Genomic DNA, 23,166 nt, shown 5'->3' with positions numbered 1-23,166 from the left:
CCCGTGTGGGTACTTCCTCTTTCTTCACACAGGCCATGGGGAAATCCCCACTGGGGGCTATAAGAAGCCCCGGGGCTCTGGGAAGAAGCCAGCATCTTAGCTAAGAAGGCAAGATGAGTTACTGCCTTCTTTTCTCCCTGGCCCTTCTGTTCTGCCTTGGCTCTGCATCCAGGGGTTTGACAACTCTGACCACTGCACATTCCCTGGAATTGACCACAACTCCAATATTAACCCAGGCTACAGATACCTGGTTGCCTCCGGGAAGCACATCTCTGCCAGAAGGTGGTACTCTGTCTCAGGTGAGGGAGTTGCTGAGTTTGGGTGAGCTCTGTTCAATTTCCTTCTGCTCACTTTTTGGGGAACTTGAATACAATTTCATGGTTGACTAGACCTGGGCACTTTAAAGGATTTATGACTCTTTCTGTTCACTGGTGATGGCTGGGAAATGAATTAAAACCTGGATGAAGTAATTAAATTGTTAGCAGGAGAGACAACAGCCCAGGTTTCTAGCTAATGTATTTGGTGAAAGGCATGTTCTAAAGAGGTTCTCAACCCAGGGTGACCTGTAGGATCAGTGGTGAGGAGAATATTAAAAATCCAGAATCCTTGGTTCTACCCTGCACATGTGTTTATAACTCAGGCATTTTTTAAAAAGTCCAATTGATTCTAATATGTTGTCTGGGATGAGAGATTCAGGAAAGGGATACCACAAGTTGCCACTCCAGCAAAGTTATCCAACTGATTTGTTGCTCAGAGGTAGCCTTTTGGGCGTAAACAACACACTCTGAGGAGGTGCGACTCTCCAGGCAACATCTGGAGCCTTGCCAGTTCGTCTGCACGTAGTTTATAAGGAAGATGGGTAATGGGCCTGAGGACATAGAATGGTCAGTAAAGCACTTTCCACACTCGCATGAGGACCAGTGTCATTGTTTCTAGCATCCACCTAAAAAGCCAGGCAAGGTGGTTACAATCCCATCACTGGTTGGAGGAGGCAGACACAGGAGGGATCCCTGGGGCTTACCTGTCAACCGTTCTAGCAAATTGTGAGCTCCGTATTCAGTGATAGATCTTATCTCAAGAAAAAGTAAGTGAAGGTAGTAGAAAAAGACATATATTATCTATTATCTCTCTGTCTCTCTACACACACACACACACACACACACACACACACACACACCCAAACACATACACATGTACACAGATATACACACAGAACATCGGTTATAAGAAGAGGAATTACTAATCTTAGGAAAACGCCATTGTGTGTGGACATTTCCCAAGAGAAGGCTAACTCTTTTCAATCTTTTTTTTTTTTTTTTTTTTTTTTTTTTTTTTTATAATAAATAAGGAATCGCTGGGGCTATTTCCACTGGCAAACAGTCGCAGCAGTAAAATGAATGAGCGACGGGTTTGTGCTCTACAGGGATCAGCCTGGAGAGGCTCCCGATATAGAATGCTTGGTTTGCCTAGTTCTTTGGGAGAGAGGCCTGGGTAAAAACTCTCTGGCCTTCCTTTTAAAACACAAAGAGAGGCGTGGAGGAGCTGCAGAGCGTGGGACAGGAAACAGTTGCCCACTTTACCTCTGGGCCTTTCTGCAGGAGTTCTACCCTGCACAACTCCCCAGGTTGGCCTTGCTAAGGGGGACTTGTGCTTGAGGGCTCCTAACTCTCCAGAGTGCCTCCTTCAGAACTCCTAAGCATTCCATTTAGAGATCCTCGAGTTAGTCACTTTCATCAACTTGTCTGAGTGGGAAGGCGAACGGGAAAAGTGGAGGGAGGGGCTTTTTTGAGTGAGCATTTATTTTAGTTTCATTAAAATCTGGGACGATGAAAATGTGATCACCAAATAGTTTGGATGGGGCCCAAAGGGCAAGGACATCAATAATACCCAGTGTATGCCTAACTAATGCCAAGACTATGTTAATACATACTGCATCTTCTTTAAACCCCAAAAGGTAGATAAGTGTAATGGTCCCATTTAGAGTAAATCGAAGGCTTACTATGGTGAGGAATCATTGACTTAGAGTCACCAAGGAAGTTATACCTCCCCAGATCAGTCCATTCATACACATTAGTTGTTTCATTCTGGTTTTAACTCATTTCAAAGGAGCCTGCACACATCCCACTGTGTGCAGCTTTCTGCATTTCCAGGGCACAGATGAAAATTGCCTTTAAAAGGGGATCAGGTTTAGAGACTCGCAATTATATGCCGGCTTCTCAGTAACCAAAAATCTTATCTCAGGGTACTAAACAATTTCTGGGGACAATCAGAATGGGCTATTTTATTTTTTTGTAAAATGTGGTTAACAATAATAACTTGTTGTAAAGGTCCACTACCAATCGAAATCCAGCATTTCGACGTAACATCAGCAGCTGAAATAATAGAAAATAAAATACCAGTGAAGGAACAGAGGAATTTAAAGTGCCCACTGTCTAGTAAGAAGGCAAATATTTAAAAGTAGGTAGGAACTAGTAGTTAAATTGTACTTAGAGGCTTCAATTTCCTTCCTTGTTTGCTTATCTGCCTGGGGTGAGCGAGTCAGGCTCCAACCTCCTTTTTATAGTGGACCAGGTGTCAATTCCACTATAAACCTAATTTCCTAGGGCTGGCTGTCAGCTTGATGAGCTTGTTGGAAAGTAGCGGAAAACCCTTTTATAACTGTCATTGAGCAAGTTCCAAACGTATCATTTTCTGTACTTCTGAAACACCGAGTACCATTATTTTATGTCCTGAATCTTTGTGGGCACTTAGACTTGGCTGCTAATTAGAGCCAATTGCGACCTTAAATCACAAATGTGAGTCACACTGTCTGCTGGAGGGCTCACAACGCTGAGCATGCCTCCGAAGAAGTGGCCGCTTCCACTCACAGATGTCGGGAAGGCTCCTCACAGTCACTGGCAGTGTTGGAACCACAATGGCCTGTGTGCCTTTGTCATCGTGGTATGAAGCTGTTGGAAAAGTCCCTAGGGCATTCAGAATGAAAATGAGCTTGATTGGGCCAGAATTGGTCTTAATCAGCTTTTAATTCCGGAGCATGGGGTATTATAGACCTTAGTGACTGTTAACTGAATATATACCAAGTGCGAACTTAGTAGTACAGTCATTCTTGTGGGGCACACAGGGTTCTACTTGCCCTCCACGAGGGGATCATGCATCCTTTCAAAGGCCAAGAGGACAAGCACTTGTCTTTGTGTCCCATTCCCACATTTCACTCATGTAGTTTAAGCATTCACTGCAGAGAGACTCATCACCATTAGCTTCATTGTCTTTGAATTCCAGGAGCAGAAATATCTCTAATGGGAAACACTGATCAAACTTATGGACCGTTTTGATGTCAGCCAAGCACGCTGGGCTGATGATAAGCAGGATGGAGTCCACAGCACTAGGACAGAGATGTTCAACAGAAGCCAGTAGAATGGCTGTCAGCAAGGCTCATAATTATTTGTGTGTCTTTCAGGTGAACTTCAGGACTGAAAGTTGTTAGCTAGTGGCTCCTAGTTGATTATCTAGAGACTGCTTGATGATGTCTCCTGTTTCCGGAGCTGACAGAGCTTCTCAGAGAACTCTAGGAATGAATGGTCCACCCTGTCCTGTGAAGCTAATTAACCTCCTCTTGTCAATGCAATGCAAGATTTTTTCTTTGCTAGATAGTTTTTATAATAAGGAATCTCTTTTAAAGCTTGTAAAAGACTTGGCATACCTATGCTGGAGTCTTTCTATCTTTAGATGGAGTGATAGATCTGAGTCCAGGATAATCCAACCTCTCTGACAGACTCCTGGTGTGTATTCTCCAGTCCTTACTCATTCTTTGCAAAGGCTCCCCCATCCCCACGCTAACCCCTTGCTCCAGTGCATCATATGCTTGCTCCCGTTCCTTACTCCCTGATCTGAATTGACAAGAAAGGTCAATGTGTTAAGAGTTTTCCTGGAATAGAGGGTTGGTAAGGTAACACAGTAAAAGGTAAAGTGATTGCAAACACAGGCTCTTGAGCTTGGTCCCCAGAACCCCTAGTTTAAAAGCCAGGTGTGGCAGTGTGAGGTTGTTGTCACAGAGCTGGGGAGGCAGAATGAGAGGGATTCCTGAGGCTCATTTGCCAGCAGCTGGGCCTACTTGGTGAGTCCCAGGCCAATGAGAGACTGTCTCACGGGAAAAAAGGGAAATGTTGCCTAAGGAATGCACAGGGTTTTCCTCTGGCTTCTACATGCTGACAGGCAGACAGACAGACAGACAAACGTACACACACACACACACACACACACACACACACACACACACACACACACTTCATTCTTATCATTTTAGAGAAGCTTCAGTTTATTTAAAAACCAACACAGCCACCACCCTTTGCAAGAGCCTGATGGCCCATGAGTCACTGATGGCCTAAATCTCGATTACAGGAGTGTCTATTATCTAGAACAAGTTTGTTCATGAAGATCAGTAGGGTAGCTTGTGTGTGGAGCAGATACACTCAGCTACCCAGCTGATGTGAACTTTGAGGCATGACTGGAATCTCTCCAGACTGACAACTGCTCTTTCCTCCTTAGTTTTATAAAGAGTCCCTTCAGGCTGATGCTCCATAGGTGAGCTTTGGGCTGGCCTTCTGATGAGATCATTAAAAGGCACAGCCAGTTGGCTGACAAGGCTCACTCTGCAAGGCAAGAGTAGTAATGAAAAATGTTAATTGTGCTAGGATCCCCTTGGGGTAGTTCAAAGGGGACAAAAGAAAAACAGAATCTTTCAAACCTGTCATTTTAAAATATGCAGTGGTATCGAAGTGTGAGCCTGAATATCTTAAAGAAACTTCAAATATTTTAAAATGGCTTTTTTTTTTTTTTGCAAGTGGTAAGCTAGAGAGCTTCCATTTGAGAAATTTGCGAGTGAGCTGCAAACTCACACACTGCTCAGTTTTTGAGTAAATAGATGGCTTGTTTCCATTTGGAAAAAAAAATGTGAATTTTATAATTTCCCAGCTGAAGAGAGGAGTTGAATTCTCACTGGATATCTTTACCATGGCCCACAAACCTTCATGGTTTCTTTATTATAATTGAGAGAAATTGGGCTGGGATTGGAGTAAAAGCATTTGCGTGCACGTGTGTGTGTGTGTGTGTGTGTGTGTGTGTGTGTGTTTGCAGAGACTCAGCTCACACCACTTGCTTACTCCAGAGGATGGCCCATCAGTGTGTGTGTGTGTGTGTGGGGGGGGGTGTCTTAATTTCATAGAGGAGAAAATGGACTAGAGATGTCACATCCTGCAAACAGTAGCACAGATGTGCAAATTTAGTAGTCCTTTAAATGTCTCTTGTGTCCCCTCTTTATTTCTCTTTCTTTGCACAGAGACAGCAGTGATTTCTTTAAGATTCCTCAAGCATGGGGAATCTTCCTTTTGGTACAAGCTGCTGACATAGAGGCTTAACCAACGGGTGGAGATGAGGTTTGGCTTGTCTCTGTGATGTTGTTCATTGATATGCTGGATTCTACTTGTTTGCCTCCAATCACTCTTTTGACAAGCAAATTTCTGTCATTCCTGATGCCTAAAAGGTTTGTTTCCCAGCTTAGTACTGATGCTCATCTTTTATTACTTACAGTCACTTTCCAATTTCACTGGGTCGGTGGACAGCCATGGGACCTGCCAGTGCTCTGTTTCCCTGCCGGACACCACCTTTCCTGCTGACAGAGTGGAGCGCTTAGAGTTTACAGCGCACATCCTTTCCCAGAAATTTGAGAGAGAGTTTTCTAAGGTAAGCAGTTTTTTTTTGTTTGTTTGTTTGTTTTAAACAATGTGTTTGTTTAGAGTAAATCTCTGAGCTCAGAAACTAGTAGAACTCATGAAGAGAGTGGGATCAAGGCTTAGCCGAAAAATTTACTGCATGAAAAAACAATTACTGTTCCTCACACAGTGGAAAAGACTGGGAAACCCTCTGGTCAGGCCTGCAACTTTGATTGGTGGTTTCTTCTCTTTGGCCTTTGTCAACCTTTCCAGTTTTTATTTCTTTTCTCTCCCCTCTCTTCTATCCTCTTTAGATCTAGTCTGTCTTACTTCTCTGTCATATTTTTCTTCAATTCCTATTCTATTCTTGTTTTCAGTGGTTTCGCTTTGCCTTAACTCTTCCTCCTGCTCATTCTTCTAAGCTTTCTTTCTTTCCCTTTCTGGTTCTTTTTATTGTTGCAGTCTTATTGGTATTCTCTCACCTTTAGATGGTCCTTTCCCCTCCTCCTCCCTTCCTCCTCTCCCTCCTCCTTCTCCTCTGGGTTTTCCTCCTTCTTTCCTTTGTCTTTCATATCTTCTCCTTCCCACTCTCAATTTATCTTCCTGTCTTTCTTCCTTACCATCATTAAAGGGCTTTCTTTCCTCCCTGAATGATGCATACATTTAAATCTGTGTGAATACCCCCTTCCTTCCCCCTCTTTCTTGGGAATTATTTTTAATTGTCACAACAGGAATATTTCATTCCACATGTCTCCCATGAAGCCAAAATTGAAGGCTTCTTTAGGAATTTGAGTGGAGATTAACAGATCTCGACCTTGGGGAAAACCCTGGTTAGTTAGAACCTTCTGGTTTCTGCTCTGTGTAGTCAGAGGAATTTATTCCAAAGCCTTTGCTTTTCTCTTAGCCTGTGGAGCAATGTGACTTGCCATTCCAGTTTTGACCCCACCCCATTCCAGCTTTTTGCCACACTACAAATCAACTGGAAAGGCTCCTATTTTATGCCCAGGTGAAGTCCAGGCTAGAATATAATCACATTATGCATTATTTAATACTACCCCATTAATTTACAAGGAGTTCTGGCTTTTACTTCAGCCAAATAAGTTTTCCTGAGCAATTTAAGTGTAGCCACCTCAACATCCATTGTAGTTATCCTTTAAGACAAAAAATTATGGCGAGCCTGAGACCCTGCTTTCAACTCGAATTGGTAGATAAATATTCTAAGTTAAAATGAGTGTCCAGGAAAATGTGTTTGACTACTCCAGGAATCTAGCTTCCCAAGAAATAAAATGTCCTTGAATTAATCAGCAGAAAAGGCACAGCACTAAATTATAAATTCCATCCATTAATATTCATAGCCTTATTTCAGCATAATCAAGTGGAGATAAGAAGTTATGCATAAAAACATAACAAGTAGAGGAAAATCCTAGGTAAAGATCTTTTTCAGTTGGAGTCCTTTGCTTTGAAATTGTGGAAGCCCTGTTGCATGGCATTTTTGCTGGCAGGAGTGTGAAGGGCAGTTTGAAACCTCAAGCTGCTCCAGGGAGAGTATGTGGTCTGCCAGGTTTGTAGATGTGGGACATTTAATCCCAGTGCTGTAAGTGGGCATGGGGCAGGTGGCACCTGCTTTGCTAATAATTGGAGGAGAGAGGGGACAGCATAGGTGAGAAAATGTTCAGTTCTGAAGATGTCAGTAGTTTGTCCGTCCACCCCCACCCCCCAAATGAAATGGAAGCCTAACAAAGGAGTTTACCATTAGTTGAGGTTTGCAGGGCTGATTTGCTGTGGTGGATGGCACCAGTTATAACACTAGTAACCTTCATTTGCATTTGTCCAAGTGCTTCTAGTATCTCAAGCAAGCCTTTAATGGAGATAGGCAGGTCTCCTCCCTCCCACTTTAATGATAGAAAACTCAACATTCACATGGGAAAAGGGACTTCCCTGAGGTCATTCTTCTCTTGGCTGCTATATTCAGGTCAGGGATTTGAGCCTTCAGAATCAAGCCAGATCTTTCCCCTCTGTCTAGGCTGTTATTACTCTTCTGAGAAGACCCAAGATATGTACTAGGTCAGTTATGCCTTCAAATCCCCAGTTATCTCTTTAGCTGAGGGCTTCTAGGTTTCTGGGTGAATTATTATAGCTGTCTCCAGGCTGTCTTAGAAATCACCATTTATCTAGGGACCTGGGGGAATGCCCATTCTGAATAGGTGAAAGGCTTGAGACTGTCTTCCATTAATTCATTATCTGTCAGTACACAGGGAAGTCAGAAGCTGCCTCTGCAGAAAATGCCGAAAGCCTTTTAGATTCCTTTCTGCTACTTACGACACATCCTGTGTGGCCATACCTAGAAAGAGGATGACAGATAAGGCAGCTCAGGTTTTGTTTGTTTGTTTATTTTGTTTTCTTTCTCTCAAGGCTCCAAGTCTTTGGGGCAAGTCATTTCATATGACACATTTGCTAATAGATGCTCACGCATGAGAAGGTTGAGGCAGCCTGGGAGATATTTGAACAACCTATAAACAAACAGCATTGATTGAGCAACGCTTTGTGCAGTGGAATAAAAGTAAATTAAAAGGTCAGAATGAAAAAAACACTGAAATTGCCATTTCTCTATTAATTTCTAGAATTTATAGAGCATCCATTAGTGAGATCCTTAGTGTACATAATCTCTGGTCTCTAATAATCTTGCAAGCTTGATGTCATTATCCTTGGTTTTGAAAGTATAGTAAAACTTAGGAAATTTAAGTGATTTGCCCAGTGGGTACTGAAGTTAGACTTGAGCTCAGGCAGTTCTTGTACCAAAATACTGCACATTTTGATGATCTTTTCAAGGTCAATTAACCTAATTACATCTGCTTTTAAGAAAATGTTGAAAATAACAGTATGTTTCAAAGTCCATTTACTTATTTCAAGTAATCTGGCTATAGTTATCATCGTGGGTTTTGAGGAGCCAATAGAACTATGAACCAGACTAATTATTTAGCCAGATAGCTAGCCACATTACCTCCTTATTTATGACAAGACCACATTAATTGTAAGAAACAACAGCAGCAGCAGCCATCTCAAAATAGATTCCAACTAAACTATATATATGTGTGTGTGTGTTTATATTAATATTATATATATTATATATATAAATCCATGACATAGTTAAGTGGAGACCAATAAAATAAGACTATGAATCGTAGCCTGCTAACAATGTCTTCAGGCAAGCATTGTTAATGCTCTCAGGCTCACACTTGGTTGTAGTGATGAAATTGGGGCAAAGATGTTGCTACAGATATGTGTCCTCTTCATCTTAGACCCATATCATTGATAGCACACTTTACAGCACTCCTGGCCTCCAAATGGCACTAGCACATGATCAGTCCCCAATGTGACAACCCGAATGTCTTCAGACATGACGAGTATCCTCTCGAGACAAACTCCCCACTTGGGCCTCCTCCCTCTGCTTAGAACAAGGATTCTAAATCCAGGAGGGAGAGATGTGCTAAACACTACAGGCTTTTACAGTGGTATGGAGCTGGGCTCATCACTGGGTAGCTGGCCTGCTGTTACTGAGCAGAGACTACTCAGGATACATCCTCAAGTTCTCGGGGCTGCCTGTGCCATCTCCATGCACAAAATCTATACAAACTGCACATTTCACATGTGAAAATTTTCTGGCCCGTCTTCAAATTTTCTCCTGCCCACCATAGCTGTGGATAATTCCAGTTTTTCCTGAATACCACCCAGCTTTCCTTCAAATGTCAGCAGAAAGGATTACCCTCCAACATTTCTTGGCAGATTAAGAGAGAGACCTTTCGTTTTACATCTGAACTTAAGGAAGGCCCAGCACAAATTCTCGGAGGTCACAAACTCTAGGCCATGCCTTGGTTTCCTGTGAGAGTGGGGGCAGGATTGGGTGGGTGACAGACCACATTTTATTTAGCAGAGATGACTGTTGAATCACTCATTTGAGCAGAACAGGAGCTGTAATGTGCCACCAAAGTGTTCCAGGAAAGCTGAGGCTGTTTCATTTGTTCCAAGGGCTGGCAAGGCCAAATGCCACCAAGCACACTCATTTCTCAAACTTCCATTTCTGCAATGGATTGGTACATTATTATATTTTTACCACAGGCAAGGTTTTGTGACCATTTTTTTTTTTTAAACAGAAGTTGAAACCTGAATATCTTATGGGGTTGGGGCGTGGAAGAGAGCTTGTTTGTTATATGCACCTCCCACACTTAAAAAAAAATACCTGTATACACAAAAATATCATGATTCCTATCAGCCTCTGTGTAATGGGGCATCTGATGGCAGCGAACATCACTTGCCTGAGGAGATACAGTAGTTGTGCCAAGGGCTGCAATTCCAATGTTCATTAGACACCTCTTTTCCTGAGGCCCTAGCTCTGAAGGTTAGTGGCCTATAAGTCTATTCTAATTTTTATGGTGGGGTTAAGTGGAAGGATTACAATGACAGGCGTTAGGGCTGCCTTTGTCATTAGAGAGACCATGGGTCAACATCTGTCTGAATTTATCTAGGCACTTGACATAAGTGCAGTTTGGGGAGAAGTATTACTTATGCTCACATTTTAAAAAAGAAACTGAAGGCAGCAACTTTTTTAATGAGCAGGTCTTTGAAAAAGCAGTGACATTTCTTTGAGAGATCACATACAAAAAAAGTGTCCCTGGCTGTTTATTGAAATATCCTTTTGGAGATTCCAATTATACACTCAACCACCAAGGGAATTTTTGGAACCTTAACTTAATGATCAGACATTCAAATGTATGCAACAAATGTGTAATTTAAAGGTCTGATTGCAATAATCAGTTCTTGGAATAAATGTGAGCTCACTTAATGAAATGTGCATTCTGCAGTTGTGCCTACACTTACAAACTGTATAGAAAGTTGGGTTGTTACACTTCTTTGTAAAAGGCAAAGAGGCTCAAAATGTTTGGCACATGATTCACAAGGAAATGATTCTACTCAGTGCGTTTCTTCTCTTCTAGAAAATACTGAGACTTAGAGAGAGCAATGGCTCTAAACTAAAGGCTGGTAGAGGTAGTGATTGTCCCCAGAGTACATTTAATGATGTCTTGAGATACTTTTTGATTGTCATAATTGGGAGCTATGGAATATCCTACAATGCATTGGATAGCACCCCACAAGAAAGAGACTCGCTTGAAATGTCAATAGCTGAGAAACTCTGATTTCAAGCAAATGAGCTGAGAAGAGAGATGATTCCCAACCAGTTCAGTCTAGTGAGCTAACATTCTCAATATACATACAGATTGCTTTCAGTATATGTGAGACCAAAAGCCTCAGTAATATGGTATTTTACTTTGCATTTGGATTTTAAAAATGCATTCCTCTGCAGTGATTGGCAAGGATCAAATAATCTTCACATCTTTCGTAGCAGAGGAAGTCTACTCGATACCACTCTGTGAGTTGACATAAGCTTTTTGTTTCTCCTCTAGGTGAAGGAGTATGTCCAGCTAATAAGTGTGTATGAGAAGAAGCTCCTGAACCTGACGGTCCGAGTGGAGGTCATGGAGAAGGACAGTATTTCTTACACAGAACTGGACTTTGAGTTGATCAAACTGGAAGTGAAGGAGATGCATAAACTGGTCATACAGCTGAAGGAGAATTTTGCTGGAAGTACAGATATTATTGATATACTTGAAGTCGAGGTAAGGAATGACTGATGTCTTAGTATATCAATATGCAATTTGGGGCTGGGAGTTGTGGCACATGTCTTTAATCCCAGCACTTTGGGGGGCAGAGGAAGGTGGATCTCTGTGAGTTCAAGGCCAGTGTGGCCTACAAAGAGAGTTCCAGGATAGCTAGAGTTGTTACACAGAGAAATTCTGTCTCAAAACAAACAAACAAACAAACAATAAAATAAAATAAAATAAAATAAAATAATTTCATTCAGGGACTGAACAAGTGCTATGACCTAGATGGGATATCTCTTTCCTAAGCCCTAATTCTGCTACTGTCTCAGGACCATGAAATCCATCCATGTTCTGTTTTGGATGACTGCCTATACTTACATAGTAAGTTAGGTGTAAGTGTATTGGGAACATGTTGACTGAGAAGCAGATGTTGGACACCAAGAATTCTGCCCTAGAACTAAATGACCTTTCTGAAAGTGGTGCCATAAATCTTATAGACTTGTCTTTAGCCATGATAAGTCAGGCATCTTTTCTGTCTTGTATTTATCCTCATGAGACTAGAAACACAGTTTACCTGATTGCAGGTATCTTCCCTTTTTGGATGACCACCTGTTTGGAGGGTTTTTTTGTTTTGTTTTTGTTTTTGTTTTTGTTTTTTTTTTTGTTTTTTTTTTTTTTACAATGTAATAGATATGAATCAATTTCTAGTCTCCCACATGCAGCAATCCAGTTTGACCAGCACAATTGTTTGAAGATGCTGTCTTTTCTTCAGTGTGCATTTTCTGCCTTTTTGTCGAAAGTCAGGTGTCCCATGGTGTGTGGAGTTATATCTCACCCTCAATTCTATTACATTGATCCATGTGTCTGTTTTTAATGCCAGTGCCCTACTGCTTTTTTTTTTTTTTTTTTTTTATTACTATGGCTCTGTAGTACAGCTTGAAATGTGGGATAGTGATTTGTCCAACATAGCAATAAAACAGCTCTTGATGGCATATTGCTATACCCATAGATCAGTGTATCACTCAACACTCAGCGGAGAAGCTTCTTCTTGAAATAGACGGTAATTAACATAGAGACTGACAGCTGCACAATGTGCAGAAATTGAAAGAGTCTGGAGTATTCAGTTCTGAATGGGATACGGTTATCACACCATCCTCAGTGCTCAGAGACCTATGCAGAAAGAGGGGGCCAAAAGATAAGAGCCAGAGGTGGTAGACTATTTTAAGAAAATAGCATTCTCCAGGTACAAGCCAGCAGATACACAACAAACTCACAGAGGCTGACAGCATGCATACAGTGTGTGCAAGCTCAAGAAAGATGAAAACCTGAGCAATGAAGGAGGGGAGATGGACACAAAGTCCCACCCCTAGCCAAGAAGCTACTGGTAAATGATAGCTACTAAATCAGTTTTCTTTAATTGAATGACGCTGGGTCTATTAACCACGCTGCAGAGTTACCCTGTGCTCAGGAGTAGATTGACAACACAAATTGGACTCCATGTTTTTAGTTGCTTTTCCTGCTTTGTTTTTGCTCTTTAGGAAAGAGAAAGAGCATGATGTTGAATGAGTGTGGAGGGGGAGGATCTGAAAGGAGTTGGGGAAAGGGAAAGAATACGATAAAAATATATTGTGCAAAATTCTCAACGAACAAACTGAAACAATAAAAGCATTTAGGAATTAAGCCAAAAAATATTTCTTGTGAATATGTTTTAGCAAAGTCTTTAAAGATCTATGCATAAGATTACCATATTAATGTTATGGTTGGGTAATTTACATCAACCAGCATTTACCAGCACAGTCATGACACGGGCTATAATTGAGAATTCTAGTTACATGTTTTAGAATTTATGTTTTTTCCAGCCCTCACCATTCATTAGAAACTTAATTATAATACAACATGAGTAAACACGAGTTTATAGGGGAAGGTTATTAGAAATGAACTTTAATGGACATTTCTGAATGCCTGGAGTGAACTTGTGCTCTATTATTAAAGCTGTTAAAATCTTTGCCATTTTCTTCTTGTCACACACATTGCCTGAGATGTGACAGGCGTTCAATCTAAACCATAAAATGTATTCTTCCAAATGAAACCATTCAGAAGAATCTCTGGTGTATTCTGTAGCAACGTTTCACTAAATGACAAATTCAGCCCCAGAATGTTTATGAAAGAAATTGCACAATAATATAAAGTCACTCTGAATTTTTATTTCTTTAGATAAGGAATATGACTCTCCTGGTAGAGAAGCTGGAGACGCTAGACAAAAACAATGTCCTGAGCATTCGCCGGCAAATCTTGGCTCTGAAGACCAAGCTGAAAGAATGCGAAGACTCTAAAAGTGGCCTTGTGCCCGCCACGCCCCCTCCTCCTGCTCCTGGTAAGCCTGCTCTGTAACTGTTTTTACCATGTAAGACCCCCATCATGAGCCTTGATTTGGGGGTGGGGTGGGATTGTAGTGATGGAGATAGCAGGACATTTTTGCAGTTCTGAGTTTATTCTTCTGCACTTTAAATTCTTCCACTTTCAACTGGTTCTATTATCAATATTCTGGGTTTCCTCGAGGAAGAGCTCAGTGAGGCTTTTGTAAACAAAGCCCATTAGCTACACATATACCTTTTGCACTGGCCTAGCAGGAAGGCTGTGTCTAAAGAGAGAAGAGCTATGGGACCGGGGACACTGGAGCATCTAGGATCTTTATGTGGCATTGCCTTCTGGTAGATGGTAAGAGCTGATTGGCTCAGTTAGGCATAGGTTGGGTGTGTGCCTTTGTTGTACTGCTATTCCTCTCTTTTTGCCTTCTCTTTCACACTCATCTCCGCTCCACACACCTCTGATGTGCATGCTGGGCACCTGCTGCATTCTGAGTCCTGGAAGTCACCGAGAACTAAAGGGATTGTGGTCTCACGTTCTATGGGCATGCCTTGCTACCCATCAAGCAGGACAGGATGGCATCTCATTCTCCCTCAGATTACCCAGGTTAACTCCCTAACAATATGTGTGTGGGAAGGGGTGGGGGTGTGGCAGGCAGGTACTTAAATTCACCAGTGAATGGAAACAGTGGAGTGGCGGCTCAGAGAGAATAGCTCTGGAATCCTTGACTTTACCAGCTATGTGGCTGCAGAGAAAAGATCCTTTATCTTATTTGTGAAATGGGAGAATAATTGTGCTCACCTTATAGGGTTGCTATGGGGATTAATGAGACAGTGCTTGGAAAGCTCGGGGCTCTGTAATCAGCATCCACACACCGGCAATGGATATTATTAGTAATCATGATAATTGAAGTGAAAACCTGTCTGTGAAGAGAGAAAGGGCTAAATCCTGGTACACTGAAGTAGCTTCCTCCAGGATATCACTAACATCCTTCAGCCCCATCCCTTAGAGAGACCACACCAAATGAACTTCTCTCAGGGTCTTGAGCATTTCAGCTTAAATAGGAACTGTTGCTTTCCATCAAATGGTAAAACATTTGTTGTGTTTATGAATTCCAATTCTCATAAGCCTTTTCCTTTGGACTGTATATTTCTGGATCTTGCCAATGTAACTCATTTCTTTAAGGCTTCAATCAGCTAGGACTATAGTTTTAAGCCTTTCGGTCTTGTTCAGCGGACATGCCTCTCTAATTGCTGTTAGAGGTCTGTTCTAATCTGACTTACAGAGGGCATTTAGGTGAGGACCATGTCCTGTCTTCAGAGACAAACTAAAGCTGAATTGGTCTGGAATCAGTGTTATAAACATGTCAGAAGTGGGAGCTGGTTTTGTTGGACCATGACAGCTCTTTAAGGCAGGAGTCAAAGCAAAGTCATGACCTCTGATAAAGATGAGCAGGCAGGCCCCAGCAAATATCTCTCTTGCAATAGATTTTCCTGGCACTCGTTTCTGGAACCGAGGGCATTTTAAAGCAAGAAGGAGTAATCGGGGTCATCTAACTTAGTTCTCTCGTATCTCAGTGGAGGGGCTTGAGTCTGAGGGATGCAGCTTTTCTTGAAGGCACACCTGCACTCAGTGACAGAGTTCATGCTGTAACACATATTAGGTCCCTGGTCAGGTGTCCATCATGTAGGGGTGGCATTGAGGGAGAAAAATCCATTGCTTAGTATTTAGGGAAGAAAGCAAATGGGCCTTTTGAGTTAGTTTCCTTAGAAATATTTCCAGAATCTTCCCTTGGGCCTTTACACTTAGACGTCTGTGAACTATTTCAGGCCAGCTGTGTTGTTTAAGCAAACTGAACCCAGCCTTCCACTTACTTTTGCACAACCTTGACTGCACCTGGACCCCTGCCAAGCCACTTGGCCCTTCTCCAGCTTTGTTCATATTATATTTATGATGTTTATATTAAGCTGAATTTTGTCGTGTTTTTAAATCAATTTCTTTCACTTGCTCTCTTCATGTTTGGATTGGTTGATAATGCAGAACTGGAAAATCCCCAGGCACCACAACGTTGCAAGCCTGTGGAGACTTTAATTAAAGTTCCTCACTATTATGGGACTTAAAATCTGGCCTGTTTGCTTTTTTTTTTTTTTTCTGCAGAGTTGCATAGAACAACAACAACAACAACAACAAAAGACTGTATGCAGGAGTCTCAGCTCTAAAATAACTCTGTATTCTCTGGGCTCCCTTGCAGCTGTAGTGGGCTAACCTAGTGATCAGTTTGAACTTAGATCCAATATATGTCAGTTGTAATAAAATGCAATGTATGCAGTGTGTGTGTGGTGTATGTGTATGTATATGTGTACATATGTGTGCATACATATGTATGTGTGAGAGGTGTGTGTGTGTGATGTGTGGTATATGTGTGCATATGTGTATGTATATATATGGTATATATATATGGTATATATATATATATATATATATATATATATATATATGGTATGTGTATGTGCCTGCGTGTGTGTGTTGTATGTGTGTGTTGCTGCAAAAACATCTTTTCCTGATTCATTTCCACAGAACTTTCTAGCTTAAATAATTGGTCTTATATTTATATTTATGAACCCCCTCCTCCAAACAACTGACTCCAGTCTATTCTTTTCCCCCTGAATCTAAATGACAGCATCATATAGGAAAAAATATGGTGAGAATTCTCAGGGACCACTTTGTTATATTAGAACCTTGGGCTTTGTAGGTACACAGAAGTACATAAGCAAATGGGGAGGGGGTGACTGGGTGGGATGTAGAAGACACTAGAAGGGGACATGCTAATTTCCCAAGCTTAAAGATGCTGGGGAGTGTTGGGAGTACACCCAATGATTCAGAACACATTTATTATCAATTTCCTTACAATTATAACCATTTTGCTTGCCTAATCTTTGGTTGTTTTGGAATTTTTTGAGAAAGGATTTCACTCTGTAGCCTATGTTGGCCTGATATTCAATTTATGCCAAGCCTATATCTTAAGGCTTCCAAGTATTGGGCTTAAAAGTGTGAGCCACCACACCTGACTTAATCACCTAATTCTTACAAGTCAATCATATTTTTTTCTAGTCTTAGTACATAGATAGCTTAGTTGATCAGGTGAGGATCTGCACTGACAGACCTGTAATTAAGCATTCTCTGTAGGCATACTATGTTTGGCTTTGAAAATCCACTCTGTTTAAAAAGTTTGCCTAGCCATATTTCGAGGCTCAGGACCACGAGAATACCAGAGCAGGAGCTAATGGATTGCATGATGAAGAGAATACCTTGTATAAAGAAGTCTTTGCTCCACATTCTGTAAATACATCAGATGTGTAGCAGGGTGCACGTCTAGTGTTTTATAAATGAGAGGTTGGGTTTAATGATTTGATGAGTCTCTTATTCCTTTATTCCTTTGTGTGGTAGGCCCTCTTACATTTGCTAGGACTACCAGAAGGGGTGAAGAAACACCTACAAGCCACTATCTAGGAAATAGCCATGTAAACCAGAATCTATATTACGATGTGGTTATAATAGAGTGAGTCACATTTACAATCTCTGTTCTCCCTAACAGTCTTGCAGGGTAGGCATTGCTTATTTGACTTAAGGAAACTGAGTCTGAGACCGTTAGCAACTTGCTCCATGATCCATACAGTTCCTGAAGGGTGGGGTCAGGATTTAGACTGGAGCCTGTCTGGTAACACCATCTCCGTGCCAGGCTTGTGTGTGTGTACATAGATGCTCTAACAAAGGGGGTGTCATTGCGGTTTCTGGAATGACAAGGCAGGTCCAACAAGGAATCTACCTGATTACCTCTTAGTTAGCTTTGCTTCCTTGCTCATAGAGCAGCTGGAAGGATCCCCTGGATCCTGAACGTCTGGTGCTTTCCTCTCTTCCACCAGCACATGCAAAATGATTCACTAGTCCTTGATAGTTCTTGGATCATGGGCTGGACAATTGATTGTTGCCAAAGGGTCCTGATGAAGTTGGGATGGGAAATGGGCAATTAAGAGAGTGGACTATATCTAGGATCTTGACATGAAGGCAGGGGTAGAAAAGGGATGGAAATAAAGATGAGCCTAGGATATAGGCTTGGGAAATAGGTTTGTGTGGAAGATCCAAATGAAGGAGGAGGGGGCACTCTGCTGAGAGTTGGCCCCAAGATGGCCGTCAGTTTGAATAGTTTTTTATGGTTTGTTTCTGGCCATTGGGGGAGCCAACCACAGTTTGTCCCACTGACTTGTCACTGCTGAAGCCACAGCCACCGTTCTGACAATAACACTTCCCCCCTTCAGTTCCTATTTCTACTTCCTTTTGACAAGATCCAGAGCACCGAAAATATCCCAAGGGGGCAGAAGACAGAAGGAAAGTAACCAAACAATTAGAGGAGTATTTATGAATGATTGGGAGACAAGGGAAAAAAATGAACTTTAATCTTTGTAACAGGCACAGTTAAAATTTCAACATAAGAAATGATAGACCTTTATTATTATCAGTAGGAACACCATTAGTACTGTATTTGAAGTAGAATTCTTGTTTTAACGATGGAACCATTGCGGTAATTTTAGCAGAATTAATAGTGGATTTTGGTCCCTTCATATCAAAAGATTTTACATTGGAGACAGAACGGTCTATCTTTAAACTGCTCATAATATGAGGATAAGTTATATGCGTCATCAACTTTTCTGAAATACTGTGTCACTGTTGGCTTGGGATATTTTCTTTCCAGGAAAGTCAGGTTCAATGAAGCAAGCAACCCTTAAGTCTTCCAACCCGAAAGAAGAGAAGTGACTTTCATTTCCTCGCAGTGAAATGTAGTTGCACAAATAAGCTCTGCTAGGTATTTTAACCAGAAAATCCAGCTTTAGCATATGGAAGCGGGAACAGTTTTTGTTATCATTAAACTGAACACACTGCTAACTTTATTTTAATAATTCATGCGTTGTTTCATAAACAAAGGCAAACAAGCATTCATCTGAGGGATCACTTTTAGGGGAAGAAATAATAATTTATAATTTTATTTATTATTTCTTTAGCAGAGAGCAGTCTCTTGGCTGAACACACGTTGCTTTTTTATTTATGAAATGGTGCATGCATTATTAAAATAAACCTGTGACTGTGTTCTGCTTAATGATATGCAAAATTATTTGAGGTTGGGTACAGTGTGGTTTTATTTCTCTACCTGTTGTATGGTTGGCTGGCTTTCCCACCAACTGTGGATTTATGAGAGCATTTAAGGAGCACATATTTAATTCTGGGACTGAAAAGTCTCAGCAGATTGGAAAAATAAAAGCAGGATTTCTATTAATGGTTTCACCTCCCAGCAGTCCTTGAGTAAGGAGGGGAGAGAGTGAAGCATTTAGCAAGGAGGAGGAATGGGTTTTTCCCTCTTGGATCCAGGCAGTCACTTGGTTCCCCTTACTTCCCAGTGCCAGGCAGTTCAGTGGAGCTTTGCTTTTGGTTCTAGTTCACACCTATGCCCTCCATGGGTCTGTGATTCCTCCTTAGCACATGGAGCCAGATACAGTGTTCATGTTCTGCTCTTTCCTTTCCCTCTCTCCCTTCCTTCCTTCCTTCCTTCCTTCCTTCCTTCCTTCCTTCCTTCCTCCCTTCCTTCCTTCCTTCCTTCCTTCCTTCCTTCCTTTCTTCCTTCCTTTTTCCTTTCTTCTTCCCTTCCTTTCTCCCTTTCTTCTTTCTCTTTCCATAATCTGAGCAGCAAACAAGGAAAAATGACTCAAGATGTATTTAAAGTTAGATTTTTCTTTGTTATTCAATAAAGTAGCTTACTATTTTTTTAAAAAAGACCAATATTTGTTATAATACTAGAAAATATGTGTCCAGTTCTTTGGATAGATGTTATAAAATGCTGGAGGAATTTTATTTTATTTTTTTAATATATATAACTCACAAAGCCTTTTGGTTGACAGGCATTTTGGAGGGTATACAATCAAAGGGCCAGTTGCCCAGCTGGGGTCATTTGTCCATGGGTTTCATGGGATGAAATTTCAATGGACCAGTGCATCTGGTCCCACATGGTTGTACACGTGTTGACAATGGCTGTGTCAGAATGGGAAGGATGAAATACTTGCCTACCATCCTATGGGTCAGTAGCACATGGATTTTGAAGAGCAGGGCTCATCTAAAGCTCTGAGGAAAAATGGTCAGCAAATGACTTACATGATGGCATGAGTGCTGGTCACAGATTAGGCAAGTCCATTACTAAATGACTTTGTAGCTTCTCAAGGTTGAAACCCCAGTCTCACAGGACTATCTGTCTGAACCTACCAGATGCTGTATTTAAAACTTCCTCTTCCCCTCTCTCTCCACTTCTCCCTCCTCTTCCTCCTCCTCCTGCTCTTCCTCCTCCTCCTCTGTTCTTCTTCTTCTTCTTCTTCTTCTTCTTCTTCTTCTTCTTCTTCTTCTTCTTCTTCTTCTTCTTCTTCTTCTTCTTCTTCTTCTTCTTCTTCTTCTTCTCCTCCTTCCTCCTTCCTCCTTCCTCCTTCCTCTTTCCTCCTTCCTCTTTCCTCCTTCCTCTTTCCTCCTTCCTCTTTCCTCCTTCTTCTTTCCTCCTTCCTCCTTCTTCTTTCTTCTTTAGATTTGCTTAGAGCTGCACTAGTACCTACTAAGAATAAACACCTGGGGTCCCAGGAAAGGCAGGAGGACTCCCCCTAGGACCATCTTTTATTAATCATAGCTTTTCCTAGGGCTGACCCTGGTAAGTAGCACCTTGGCTTTATGAGAAAAGAATGTGTTCCTAGAATGATGTCACTCAGTTTTGCTATGGAAAATTAAAATACTTGAAAAATGCCATCTGTATACAATAATGCCAATATACACAATATCAACTCTCCCCTTTTATTTCTTGGATCTCAAACTCTAAAATGTGGCTTTGTGGAGTTCTATTACATCCATTTTCCAATTTGCAAACCCACTGATGAAACCAGGAGGCAGTTTTCATGCTCCTTGCACAGCTTTCTAGCTCTCTAGTGGGCTCACATGGAGATGGAAACAAAGGGTGGCTCTTCTCCTCTAGAAAAGTGCTGGGATTGAACCATGATGGGAAAAAATTTTGAGGGTTGATTTTGGTTCTTAAGATATTAAACTGTTTAATCATCCATTTTCTCTAAGAATGCCTTTTCTTTTCTTCTTTTCTAGGAAGCTGTAGTCATGGTGGCGTGGTGAACATCAGCGCTCCTTCTGTGATTCAGCTCAACTGGCTTGGGTTTAGTTATAAATATGGTGCCTGGGGCCGAGATTACTCTCCTCAACATCCAGAGAGAGCCCTGTACTGGGTAGCACCTTTGAATACAGATGCAAGGACTCTAGAGTATTACAGACTTTACGACTCACTGGATAATTTGTTAATGTATTCACAGTCCCGAGCCTATCAGATTCGTTATGGCCAAGGGGGTGGTACAGTAGCATTCAACAACAACCTGTATGTGAACTGGTACAATGGGAGGAATATTGCCAAAATTAACCTAACTAGCAATGAAGTCATTGTGAGTCGGCCCCTAGCTCTGGCTGCCTACAATAATCGCTTTTCATACGCTAATGTGAACTGGCAAGACATTGACCTTGCTGTGGATGAGCAAGCTCTGTGGGCAATTTATGCAACTGAGGCCAGCACTGGTAACATAGTGATTAGTAAACTCAATGATACCACTCTTGAGGTGATAAGCACTTGGGTTACTAAGCAGTATAAGCCATCTGTTTCTAATGCCTTCATAGTATGTGGAGTTCTTTATGCTACTCGCACTTTGAACACCAAAACAGAAGAGATCTTTTACTATTATGACACAAACACAGAGAGGGAAGGCAATCTAGCCATCACAATGAGAAAGATGCAGGAAAGAATTCAGAGCATTAATTATCATCCCTTTGACCAAAAACTTTATGTCTACAACGATGGTTATCTTCTGAACTATGATCTTGTCTTCTTACAGAAGCCCAAGCAACCTGTGTAGGTGTTAGGGTGAAGGAGGAATGAAAAGTTTGTGGAAATTGTCTTCTCCACATCTGCAGGGAAGTCTAGGAGTGTGTTTTTTTTAGACATGATGTTAGTAGAGATAGTTTTATCACAATAGAGACCTAGGCTATTTGTCTCAATTTGATTTCTCTTGGAAACCATCATCCTCTGGATATATTTAATAACTAAAATAAGGTCTTTACAGGTTAAGTTATCAGAGGCTGGGGTACTATGAGTCTAATGAAGTTTCTAGTGAAATGACATCTAAAAGTTAAAGAACTTAAGGGGAGCTCAGTATAAATACTGGGAATTCTTTCTCTTGGAAATTTTGCATGGTGACCAATCACCCACCACACAGAACCATTGAATTGTCCATTGTGGAAAAGACACTGGGGCTTAATTAGGTAGATCAACATCAGAAGGTGAACATGAGATCAAATATTTAGCTTTATTTTCTTCCTGGCTCCTGGATCCTGCTTTGTGTATACCAGATAGGTAAATTTGGCATCTTAAATGATATCTGTTAGATGTTTTGAATTTTCTGGAGAATGGATCTATTGTACATTAAGTTGTACAGTGAAAATCAGTCCTGGAGGGGCTTTCAGATGATATACTTGGCTTTTCTTTTCTCATTCTTCACCTACATAACTCAGTAGAACCCTTTACCTCATAATTTAGGTCCCAAGGCAGCCATAAGATTAGAAGCAGACTTAACAACCAATCTCTACTGCTTATGTAGTTTTCTTAGACATTAATTAGTTTTTTTTTATGGGACAGATATAAAATCAATTAACTTTCTCTTGTCTTATGCAATTTTGGTTTATGTAATTACAAGACTGTAAAAAAATTGTCAGTGATGTCACTGGTAGCATTTCTAGATATATAATAATAAAGATCGTGGAGTAAGTTGTACCAGTTGTTTCATATAGTTTCTCTCTTTAAGCCTGGGATTTGCAAGAAAGTAAAAAATTTTTATATGTAAAAATTTATATATAAAAATAATATAGAAAATCACCCTGTAGTATCAGCTTAACCAGGGAACCTCTTGAGAGCATGCTAGGTGCAGATGCTCTGATGGCTTTGGGTGGCTCTGTCATATGGTCTTGGATATTTTTCCATTGATGTTCAAATCCTAATCTTTTTTTTGTTTTTTTTTTTTTTTTTTTTTTTTTTTTTTTGGTTTTTCGAGACAGGGTTTCTCTGTGTAGCCTTGGCTGTCCTGGAACTCACTCGGTAGACCAGGCTGGCCTCGAACTCAGAAATCCGCCTGCCTCTGCCTCCCAAGTGCTGGGATTAAAGGCGTGCGCCACCACCGCCCGGCCAAATCCTAATCTTTAAATTCTGTCTTTCTATTTTTAAAAATAAACTATTAAAGAGTGAACTGAACTAAAGAATTTCTCTTTATTTACCATTTTTTAATTTTAAAAAGATAGAGACAGATAAA

At 41.1% G+C, this 23,166-nt stretch overlaps 1 protein-coding gene across 1 annotated transcript; it reads left to right on the top strand.

Annotated features, from left to right (window-relative positions):
* Window positions 1-73: 73 nt before the first annotated feature.
* Window positions 74-22,634, top strand: Olfm4 (olfactomedin 4). Its single transcript, XM_034498637.2, has 5 exons — window positions 74-299; window positions 5,587-5,739; window positions 11,168-11,380; window positions 13,580-13,739; window positions 20,909-22,634. The coding sequence occupies exons 1-5, from the start codon at window positions 114-116 to the stop codon at window positions 21,718-21,720; spliced, it is 1,524 nt and encodes a 507-aa protein (XP_034354528.1). The 5' UTR covers window positions 74-113; the 3' UTR covers window positions 21,721-22,634.
* The last annotated feature ends 532 nt before the right edge of the window (window positions 22,635-23,166 follow it).

The sequence above is a fragment of the Arvicanthis niloticus genome, chromosome 3, assembly GCF_011762505.2.
Source record: "Arvicanthis niloticus isolate mArvNil1 chromosome 3, mArvNil1.pat.X, whole genome shotgun sequence".
NCBI lineage: Eukaryota > Metazoa > Chordata > Mammalia > Rodentia > Muridae > Arvicanthis > Arvicanthis niloticus.
Note: the sequence above shows the minus strand (reverse complement) of the source record. Positions and strands in the feature narration are given on the sequence as shown.